Below are 11673 nucleotides of genomic sequence, written 5' to 3' on the forward strand. Positions count from 1 at the left end.
GCGAAGGATGAGGGGTGACTTGATAGAGGTTTATAAGATGATCAGGGGAATAGATAGAGTAGACAGTCAGAGACTTTTTCCCCGGGTACAACAGAGTGTTACAAGGGGACATAAATTTAAGGTGAAGGGTGGAAGGTGTAGGGGGGATGTCAGGGGTAGGTTCTTTACCCAGTGAGTGGTGGGGGCATGGAATGCGCTGCCTGTGGGAGTGGCAGAGTCAGCATCATTGGTGACCTTTAAGCGGCAATTGGATAGGTACATGGATGGGTGCTTAAGCTAAGACAAATGTTCGGCACAACATCGTGGGCCGCAGGGCCTGTTCTGTGCTGTATTGTTCTATGTTCTATAGACTTAAAACAACAATTAACTTATCTGATTCTGTGTTGTGAACTTCGCCCAAACCGGTTCCTCCAAGATTAGTTGTGAAATTCACTGTTTGTTAATTTTCCCAGATGCACACATGAATTCAAAAACAGCAAAGACAGTAACTGTGCAGGTTTTCTTTCTCTCTCTCTCTCTCTCTCTCTCTCTCTCTCACCTGCACGGTCCTCATCATGTACTTCCTTTGTCTGCTCGTCTTCCTTTTGAAACTGCTGTTGTTTTGAATTTTTTTCTTTTGCAAAGTTCCAAAACAATGCACCAGCATATAAAACCGTAATTGCTGTTCCTGGAATTCAAGGGAATCATCTCCAGCACCTAAAATACCTCAAAAAAGGAGCAGCTCTTACAGTTAGACGTTTTTCCCATCCTCCATCTTGTATTACCCAGAATCCTTTCACCTTCATCAGCATAATAATGCAGCTTCAAATCATAATACAAGCAATATAAAAGAAAAAGATGATAACAAAAATGTTCTCTATTCCCTGGACAGCAGATGTCCCAGGGATCCTAATCACTGTGTTGCCCAACTCCATAGGGTTGAAGACAGGGTTTGCTTGAGTTCGTGGGCAGCACGGTGGCACAGTGGTTAGCACTGCTGCCTCACAGCGCTGGAGACCCGGGTTCAATTCCCGCCTCAGGCGACTGACTGTGTGGAGTTTGCACATTCTCCCCGTGTCTGCATGGGTTTCCTCCGGATGCTCCGGTTTCCTCCCACAGTCCAAAGATGTGCAGGTCAGGTGAATTGGCCATGCTAAATTGCCCGCAGTGTTAGGTAAGGGGTAAATATAGGGGTATGGTGGGTTACGCTTCGGCGGGTCGGTGTGGACTTGTTGGGACGAAGGGCCTGTTTCCACACTGTAATCTAATCAAAATCTAAATCTAATCTAATCTAAATCTAAAACTCTTCATTACTTTATTATGATCACTTCATTATGAATGTGATCAGCCAAATCAGTAATTTAATAGCAAATCAGCGGCCACCCTGTTCTGCAATGGTGTGGTCAAAGTCCTTCTCCTAGAAACAGACTGCCAAAACTAGTTCAAACACTGGCCCCTCCCTCGATCTAACCATCTCCTACCCTTAGAGTTGTACAGCACGGAAACAGACCCTTCAGTCCAACTTGTCCATGCCAACCAGATATCCCAACTTAATCTAGTCCCATTTGCCAGCATTTGGCCCATATCCCTCTAAATCCTTCCTATTCATTAACCCATGCCTTTTAAATGTTGCAATTGTATTAGCCTCCACTACTTCCTCTGGCAGCTTATTCCATACAAACACCACCATCTCTGTGAAAAAGTTGCCCCTTAGATCCATTTTATGTCTTTCCCCTCTCACCCTAAAACTTTGGCCTCTAGTTCTGGGCTCACCCACCCCAGAGAAATGACCTTGCCTATTTATCCTATCAATGCCACTCATGATTTTATAAACCTGTTTCAGGTCAGCCCTCAGCCTCCAACGCTCCAGCGAAAACAGCCCCAGCCTATTCAGACTGTCCTAATAGCACAAGACCTCCAATTCTAGCAACAACCTTGTGAATCTTTTCTGAACCCTTTCAAGCTTCACAACATCCTTCCCATAGGAAGGAGACCAGAATTGCATGCAATATTCCAAAAGTGGCCTAACCAATGTCCTGTACAGCTGCAACATGATCTTCCAATTCCTATACTCAATGCTCTAACCAATAAATGAAAACATACCAAATACCTTCTTCATTATCCTATCTGTGACTCTACTTTCAAGGAACTACGAACCTGCACTCTTTGTTCAGCAACACTCTGCAGGATCTTATCATGAAGTGTGTAAGTCCTTACAATTAAGTCTGGCTCTGATTTGGTTTTCCAAAATACAGCACCTCACATTTATCTAAATTAAGCTCCATTTGCCTTTCTTCAGCTCATTGGCCCATCTGATCAAAATCCCATTATACTTTGAAGTAACCTTCTTTGCTGTCCACTACACCTCCAATTTTGGTGTCATATGAAACTTAGTAACTATACCTTCTATGTTCACATCAAAATCATTGATATAAATGACGGTTACTCATGGACCCAGCACCGATTCTTTTGGCACACCACTGGTCACAGACCTCCAGTCTGAAAAGCAACCCTCCACCATCATCTTCTTTCTTCTACCTTCGAGCCAGTTCTGTGTCCAAATGGCTAGTTCTCCCTGTATTCCAAGAGGTTTAAACTTGTTAACTAGTCTCCCATGGGGAACCTTGTTGAATGTCTTACTGAAGTCCATATAGATCGCGTCCACCACTCTGCCCTCATCAATCCTCTTTGCTACTTCAGAAAACTCAATCAAAGCCATGCTGACTATCTCTAACCCGTCCTTGCCTTTCCAAATACATGTACATCCTGTCCCTCAGGACTCCATCCAACAACTTGCCCACTACTGATGTCACCGATCTATAGTTCCCTGGCTTTTCCTTACCACCTTTCTTAAATAGTGGCACCATGTTAGCCAACCTCCAGTCTCCGGCAACTCATCTGTGAATATCAATGATACAAATAACTCAGCAATCACTTCACAGCTTACCACGGTGGTTTAGGGTACACCTGATCAGGTCCTGGGGATTTATCCACTTTTGTGCATTTCAAAACATCCAGCACCACCACTCTGTAATTTGGATATTTTACAAGATGTCATGTCTATTTCCCCACATTCTATATCTTCCATGTCCTTCTCCACAGTAAACACTGATGCAAAATACTCAGTTAGTATCTCCCCCAATTCCTACAGCTCCACACATAGGCTGCCTTGTTGAGGGACCCTATTCTCTCCCAAGTTACTCTGTTGTCCTTAATCTATTTATGAAATCCCTTTGGATTCTCCTTAACTCTATTTGCTGAAGCTATCTCATGTCCCCTTTTCCCTTCCTGATTTCCCTCTGAAGAATAAACGTACTGCCTTTATACTCTTCTAGGGATTCACTCGATCTATCCTGTCCACACCTGACATATGCTTCCTTCTATTTTCTTAACCAAAACCTCAATTTCTGTAGTCATCTAGCATTCCGTATACCTACCAGCCTTTCCTTTCACCCTAACAGGAATATACTGTCTCTGGACTCTTGTTATCCAGTTCTGAAAGCTTCCCATTTTCCAGATGTCCCTTTATCTGCGAACATCTGCCCCCAATCAGCTTTTGAAAGTTCTTGCCTAATACCATCAAAATTAGCCTTCCTCCAATTTAGAACTTCAACTTTTAGATCTGGTCTATCCTTTCCCAACACTATTTTAAAACAAATAGAATTATGGTCGCTGGTCCCAAAGTGCTCCCCCACTGACACCTCAGTCACCTGCCCTGCCTTATTTCCCAAGCGTAGGTCAAGTTTTGCACTTTCTCTCAGAGGAGCAACCACATACTGAAATAGAAAATTTTCTTGTACATACTTAAGAAATTCCTCTCCATCTAAACCCTTAACACTATGCCAGTCTCAGTCTATGTTTGGAAAGTTAAAACCACCCTCTCATTCTTACAGATAACTGAGATCTCTTAAAAATTTGTTTCTCAATTTCCCGCTGACTACTAGGGTATCTATAATACAATCCCACTAACATCATCCCTTTCTTATTTCTTAGTTCCACCTAAATGACTTCCCTGAATGTATTTCCAGGAATATCTGCCCTGAATACAGAAGTAATGCTATCCGTTATCAGAAAATGCCACTCCCCCTCCTTTCTTGGCCCCTTTTCTATCCTTCCTGTAGCATTTGTTTCCTGGAACATTAAGCTGCCAATCCTGTCCATTGTTGAGCCATGTTTTTGTAATTACTATGATATCCCCGTCCCATGTTCCTAACCATGTCCTGAGTTCATCTGCCTTCCCTGTTAGGCTTCTTGCATTGAAGTTTAATTTATCAGTCCTACCTTGTTCTCTGTTTTGACCCTGCCAGCCCTGACTGTTTGACTCACTCCTTTTCCCAACTGTATCAGTCTCAGATTGATCTCTTTCCTTACTACTTCTTTGGTCCCCAGCAGCTCCCCACCTCCCCACTAACTTAACTCCTCCTTCTAGCAAATCTCTCTGCCAGTGTATTAGTCCCCTTCCAATTCAGGTACAATCCATCCTTCTTGTGCAGGTTACTTCTATCACAGGAAAGATTCCAATGATCCAAAAATGTGAACCCTTCGCCCTTGCACCAGCTCAGCCACACATTCATCTGTTCTATCCTCCTATTCCTACCCTCACTAGCTTGTATCCAGATATTACTACCCTTGAGCGTCTCCTTTTTAAATTCCTGCCAAACTTTCTAGATTCTCCCTTTAGAATCTCATCCTTTTCCCTTCCTATGTCATTGGTTACAATGTGTAAAATGACCTCCTGCTGGTCCCTCTCCCCCTTGAGAACAGTCTGCACCCTTTCTGAGACATCCTTGATCCTGGCACCAAGGAGGCAACACAGCATTTTGTTTTTTCGCTGCTGGCTGCAGAAACATCTGTCTGTGCCTCTGATTTGAGAGTCCTCTGTCACAATTGATCGTTTGTAACCTGACATACCCCTCATTGCATTAGAGCCAGTCTCAATACCAGAAACTTAGCTATTTGTGTTACATTCCCCTGAGAGTCCATCACCCCTACATTTTTCAAAACAGCATGCTTGTTTGAGATGGGGATAACCATACTCCTGTATCACCTGCCTACCCCTCCTATCTTGCCTGGAGTTAACCCATCTACCTGATTGTATCCTCGGCTTTTCTCCCTTCCTATCACGGCCACGGCCATCCATCACACTCCCTACCTCTTGTAAATTCTTCATTGCCTCTAACTGTCGCTCCAACCAATCCTTGCAATTTGATAGGATTCACATCCAAAGACACTTCCTGTTGACATTATCGTCAGTAACATGGAAACTCTCCCTAAAGTACCATATCCAACAGGTTGATAGGGTTGTTAAGAAGGCATACGCTGTGTTAGATTTTATTGGTAGAGGGACTGAGTTTCGGAGCCATGAAGTCATGTAGCTGTACAAAACTCTGGTGTGGCCACACTTGGAGTATTGCATAAAGTTCTGGTTGCTGCATTGTAGGGATTGGAAAGGGTGCAGAGGTGATTTACCAGAATGTTGCCTGGTATGGAGGGAAGGTCTTATGAGGAAAGTCTGAGGGACATGAGGCTGTTTTCGTTGCAGAGAAGAAGATTAAGAGGAGACTTAATAGAGACATATAAGATCATCAGAGGGTTAGATAGGGTGGACAGTGACAGCCTTTTTCCTTAGATGGTGATGGCAGCACGAGGAGTATAGCTTTAACTTGATGGGTGATAGATATAGGACAGATGTCAGAGGTAGGTTCTTTACTCAGAGAATAGTAAGGGTGTGGAATACCCTACCTGCAACAGTAGTAGACTCACCAACGTTAAGGAAATTTAAATGATCATTGAATAAATATATGGATGCTAATGGAATAGTGCAGGTTAGATGGGCTTCAGATTGGTTTCACATGTTGGCATAACATCAACGGCCGAAGGGCCTGTACTGCGCTGTAATGTTCTATGTTCTATATTCTCAGAGCATACCACTCTACTAAAGGCCATCTTGCTTCTTCACAATCTACGGACCCAGATAATAACACCATCTTTTTGCTCTAAAAACACATGCTTCAGGCTAACTTAGTACTTATGTTTTATATTTTTAAAATTAGTCTTGAGATGGATTTCAGTAAAACATATAATTAAGAAAGAAAACACTCTACTCACTACTGCAGACTTACAGCAAGGTTACATGCTAAAGACTATGCACTTATCTATTCCTGTGCTCTCCCACACCAGTTCCTCCAAAGTCAGCTGTGAATTTCGCTGTTTGTTAATTTTTCCAAGACACATACTGATGTCCAGAGATACATGAACTCAAACAGCAAAGGCAGTAACTGTGCAGATTCACTGCTGTCAGTTCGTACTGTAGGTTTTTCTCTCTCTCTCTCTTTCTCCCCCTCCCCCCAACTAATCACTGTTGCTGCCTTTTATCTGTCTTTCTCCCTTTTAAAAGTGCAGTTGTTTTGACTTTTTATCCCCAAAAGTTCCATAACAATGCAACAGCATATAAAACAGTATAAAACAGTAATTGCTGCTCTTGGAATTTGAGGAAATCACTTCCAAGACCTAAAATACCTTGAAAAAGGAGCAGCTACAATCTTTTCCCATCCTCCATCTTGGATTACCCATCCAGACTTACTAACACCAGTTCCCAGGTGCTGATCTTGTTAATCTGGGGATACTTGAACATTTGCAACCTGGGAATACTTCTCCCCTCCCCTGCACTAACACTGAAGAATCTATGGAATACTTTTGATCAAGAAATAACCTACAGGCCTCGTCTCATAAACAAATAACAGCTTGTTCTTTTTTTAACACAAGTTGATGCTCACAGGTGAAAGACATGTTCAGCTCGCAGTTCTCGGTTCACAGTCCAAAATAAAGTAGATAAAAGAAGAAAAACAAAAATAATGAAAAATCGCTAAGGATTCTAACAACATAGAGACAATACTAAATAATGGGTGACAGGTGATAGTAGGTGGGGCAGCAGCAGAAGGATTTAAGTGTATATTAGCATGAGCAAACAAATATGGAAAGACAGGTTGAGAGCATGGTTATTAAATTGCACAGTATGCTCGGCTTTATTAATTGTTGTATTGCGTATAAGAGCGAGGAGGTAATGTTAAAATGTAGAAAACACTGGTTTGAGCTCAGATGGAATATTGTGGCTACTTCTGAGCACCACATCTCAGGAAAGATGCAAGTGGAATGGGGAGAGTGCAGATAAGATTCACAAGAATACATTCAAAAGCGAAAAAAAACTGTAAAGATGGATTGAATAGGTAGGCCTTTTCTTTCCCTAGAGAAGAGTAAATTGAGTGAACATTTGATGGGGGTATTCAAAATGAGAATTCCGGGCAGTGTAGAAATGGAGAATGTCTTATTTGTCAAAGGTCAATTCGCAGAACACTCCAGAGAACATCTCCGGGACACTTGCACCAACCAACCCCACTGCCCTGTGGCCGAACACTTCAGCTCCCCATCCCACTCCACCAAGGACGTGCAGGTCCTGGGCCTCCTCCAACACCACTCCCTAACCACCCGACCCTAGGAGGAAGAACGCCTCCTTATCTCCCACCTTGGAACCCTCCAACCACATGGCAACAATGTGGATTTTGCCAATTTCCTCATTTCCTCTCCCCCCACCTGATCCCTGTTCCAACCTTCCAACTTGGCTCCACTCTTATGACCTGACCTACCTGTCCATTTTCCTTCCTCCACCCTCCTCTCCGACCTATCACCATTTTCCCAACCTCCATCTATCTATTGAACTGTCAGGTATCTTCGTCCCAGCCCCATCCCCTTCCCATTTATCTCTCCACCCCCTTGGCTCATAGCCTCATTCCTGATGAAGAGCTTTTGCCCGTAATGTCGATTCTTCTGATCCTTGGATGCTGCCTGACCTGCTGTGCTTTTCCAGCACCACACTCTTTACTCTAATATCCAGCATCTGCAGTCCTCATTTTCACCTTATTTGTAGATAGATTAAATGAGATGGCACTGATTTAAGGTCTTTGGGAAAAAAAATCAGAAATATAAGGACAATCTTCACACAGCAAGTAGTTTGGATCATAATGTACTTCTGGTGGGGTAGTTGAGACAGGTTCAATCAAGGCATTCAAAATGGAATTGGATTGTTATCTGAAAAAGAAGACTGTGCAGGATTAAGTGGAGAAGGTGGGGAAGTAGCACTACAATCAGAGAATCCGTACAGACAAAACCAGTTGAATGTGTCTTTCTGTTTATTGAGCATTCTCTCATTCTTACTTGTTCAATCAGACCAACAAGAAACATGGTAATAAAACAGTGGTGAACATGTTTCCACATTATTTTAATAAGGATCCAACACATGACTTTGAGAAGTCTATTGGACTAACATTCCCTTCATTCCTAGAGGTTTCCTTATGACAGTAACGCTTTGTGGTTATCCGAGAAGATATGCAGATGAAAAGTAAAATGATGTGACATAAACTGTCTGTACCACCTCCAGATCATGATCAGCGTGTGCCCTGCCCATCAATTGACAGGGCTTCTTATTTGAATATGAAATTTGATCTACTTTCAAGCATTTATGACCAGATCTAACAGTAGGCTTAAGGAATTGTGCAGCTCTGTGTCCGTTTCAGCCTCTAATTTTGTATTGCTTTTAATCATTGTATTGAATATTTTAATTCTGATATCTGCTGTAAATAATGTCTTGGTGGTGTACTTTTGTAACTTTCTGAACATTGTAATAATTGTATGTTTTTAGGAAAAGTGGCAACACTGCAAAGGAAGCATTATGAGAAAAGATCAAAGTCCACAAAGGTAGGCCATAAATATACAACTATGACTGAACCTTACACTTTTAAGTACAAATTGTTTCGCATTTTTGATGTGTTCTGTCACCACATCTCTGCAAATTTGCCTTATTAATTACCTGCCCTGCCCCTGTGTCATCTATCATATCCAATATCCAACCTCATCTTACCACGTGCTGTGTGCACAGCAACTTGCCACCTAGCAGATATCCACTGAAATACTGGCATCCCTTAGTTCCACACCAGCTTTAAGATGTAGCTGTGCTCCTCAGCACACATTGGCATTCCAAAGCTACCTTGCTCAGTCATGGATAGAATAGGAGGAGGTCAGAGAAGAGGAAGACAGAACAATTCTTTGTCATATCTGGAGGTCCTGATGGATAGGGTCGTGCAAAGGAGGGTCGTCTAATTCACGGAGAAAAGGCAGAGCAGGGCATGCCACCAGACTTGGTCTGAAGTCACCTCCTGGGCTAGTGCTATTTCCAACATGTGGAGGTTGGCCAGCAGTGCAGAGAGAAGGTTTGTGTCTTATTGGAGCAGGAAAATCAACGTTTTTCCTTGGATGCTGCCTGACCTGCTGTGCATTTCCAGCACCACTCTAATCTTGACTCTAATCTCCACCATCTGCAGTCCTCACTTTTGCCGTGTCTTATGGCCCTGCCAGAGCAAGTGCCAGATCTTCTCTCTGCCACTTATCACATGTTCTGTCTCTGGCACTGCACCCGCCTCCTACCATGACAACAAGACTCTTGTATTATCACTGTCACTATTGTGTGCAAAACTGCCATCACCTACTTGACACCCTCAGCTTTGCACACCACATGCCCTCTGATCTGCTTCCTCAGTCCCTTATAAACCTTACATACTTTCATGCATCATCATCATCTCATTCATTTCCCCTGCCTTTTCTCATTAGAAGAGAAGAGAGTTCGTAATGGGAAGAGTGAGATAATTTTGGCAGCAGCAGGAGAAGTATGGGGCAGCACGATGGCTCAGCGGTTAGCACCATTTGAAGCATACAAATCTGGAGCAGAAGGAGTCACCAATTCCATCGCCATATAATAATATTGTGGCTGATCTGTGTGTTTAAATTTCTACGTTCTTATCTATACCTGATCATCTTTAATTCCTTTGGAAAGCAAAAATCTACCTCCATCTTGAAATGTTCAATGACCTCATCCATCACTTTCTGAGGCAGAGAGTACCAAAGTTCTGGAAAGAAAAATCTCTGTGCTAAAAGGACAAGCCCTTATTTCAAAACAGCTTCCTGTAAATATGGAGTCACCACAAGAGGAAACATCCAAACAACCTTGTCAAGACATTTTACAATCTTATATAATGCTATCATGTCACCCATTAATCTTCTCAACCCCAATGGAAACATGCACAGTCTGTTCAAATCAGATAGTTCGCTCATTCCAGATATCAATATAATAAACTTCTTCTGATTAGCAGTTTTTGAGAAGATTTGTAGGTCAGGTTGATGATAAGTCTGTAAGTTAGCTCACTGAGTTTGAAGATTTGTTTTAGATTAGATTAGATTCCCTACAGTGTGGAAACAGACCCTTCAGCCCAACCAGTCCACACCGACCCTCCGAAGAGTAACCTACCCAGACCCATTTCCCTCTGACTAATGCACCTAACACTACGGGCAATTTAGCATGGCCAATCCACCTGACCCGCACATCTTTGGACTGTGGGAGGAAACCGGAGCACCCAGAGGAATCCACGTAGATACAGGGAGAATGTGCAAACTTCAGACAGTCACCCAAGGCAGGAATTGAACTTGGGACCCTGGTGCTGTGAGGCAGCAGTGCTAACCACTGGCCGCCCGTTTTCAGACGTTTCATCACCATACTAGGTAACATTATCAGTGAGAGTCTGTGCTGAAGTGGTGGTGATATGTCCTCCCTCTCTGTTTATAGATCTTGGTTTCTTAAGATGGGTGATGTCATTTCCGGTTCTTTTTTTCAAGGATAGGTAGATAGGATCCAAATCGATGTGTTTATTGATGGAGTTCTGGTTAGGATGCCATTCCTTTAAGAATTCTCATGCATGTCTTTGTTCCACCTGTCCTAGGATCTGTGTGTTGTCCCAGTCAAAGTGGAGTCCTTCTTTATCTGTGTGTATGGAAATTAGTGATAGTGGGTCGTGTCTTTTGGTGGCTAGTTCATGTATCCTGGTGGCAGGTTTCCTGCTAGTTTGTCCAATATAGTGTTTTTTTACAGATCTTGCATGGTATCTTGTAAATGACATTCGTTTTGCTGGTGGTATCTATTGGATCCTTTAGTTTCATTAGTTGCTGTTTAAGTGTGTTGGTAGGTTTGTGGGCTACCATGATGTCCAGGGGTCTGAGTAGTCTGGAAGTCATTTCAGATATGTCTTTGATGTAAGGTAATGTGGCTTTTGTTTTTGGTTGCGTTGTGTTTGCTTGTTTGGGTTTATTTCTGAGAAATGGATAGATTGTGTTTATTGGGTACCTGTTTTTCTTGAAAACGTTCTATAGGTATTTTTCTTCTGCTTTTTGTAGTTCTTGGGTGCTGCAGTGTCATATAATGTCTTAATGCAGCTCCATTTGTGGGTGTTGGGGTGATTGCTTCTGAAGTTAAGTATTTAGTATGTGTTTGTTGTTTTTCTGCAGAGGCTGGTTTGAAGCTCTCCGTTAACTGTACGTTCATCTGTCATGTCTAGTAATTGGAGTCTGTTGTCGTTCTCCTCCTCTTTTGTGAATTTTATGCCTGTCAGGATATTGTTGATGGTGTTGTATGTTTCCGATAATTTGTTCCACTTTGTGATGACGAAGGTGTCATCTACGTAGCAGACCCAAAGTTTGGGTTGGATAGATGGGAGGGCAGCTTGTTCAAATCTGCATTACTGCTTCCAGTATGAGCCCTGATATTGGTGATAGGAGAAAGTGAGGACTGCAGATGCTGGAGATCAGAGCTGAAAA

The 11673-nt window shown here is 42.6% G+C and overlaps 1 protein-coding gene across 1 annotated transcript in view; it reads left to right on the forward strand.

Annotated features, from left to right (window-relative positions):
* Window positions 1-11673, forward strand: part of LOC122559939 (synaptonemal complex protein 2) — a 238107-nt gene that overhangs the window by 183338 nt on the left and 43096 nt on the right. Inside the window, exon 13 of the mRNA XM_043710048.1 lies at window positions 8675-8730. Within this exon, the coding sequence (XP_043565983.1) occupies window positions 8675-8730 (56 nt within the window). The remainder of the gene's footprint in view (window positions 1-8674; window positions 8731-11673) is intronic.

This window comes from Chiloscyllium plagiosum, chromosome 20, assembly GCF_004010195.1.
Source record: "Chiloscyllium plagiosum isolate BGI_BamShark_2017 chromosome 20, ASM401019v2, whole genome shotgun sequence".
NCBI classification, from domain to species: domain Eukaryota; kingdom Metazoa; phylum Chordata; class Chondrichthyes; order Orectolobiformes; family Hemiscylliidae; genus Chiloscyllium; species Chiloscyllium plagiosum.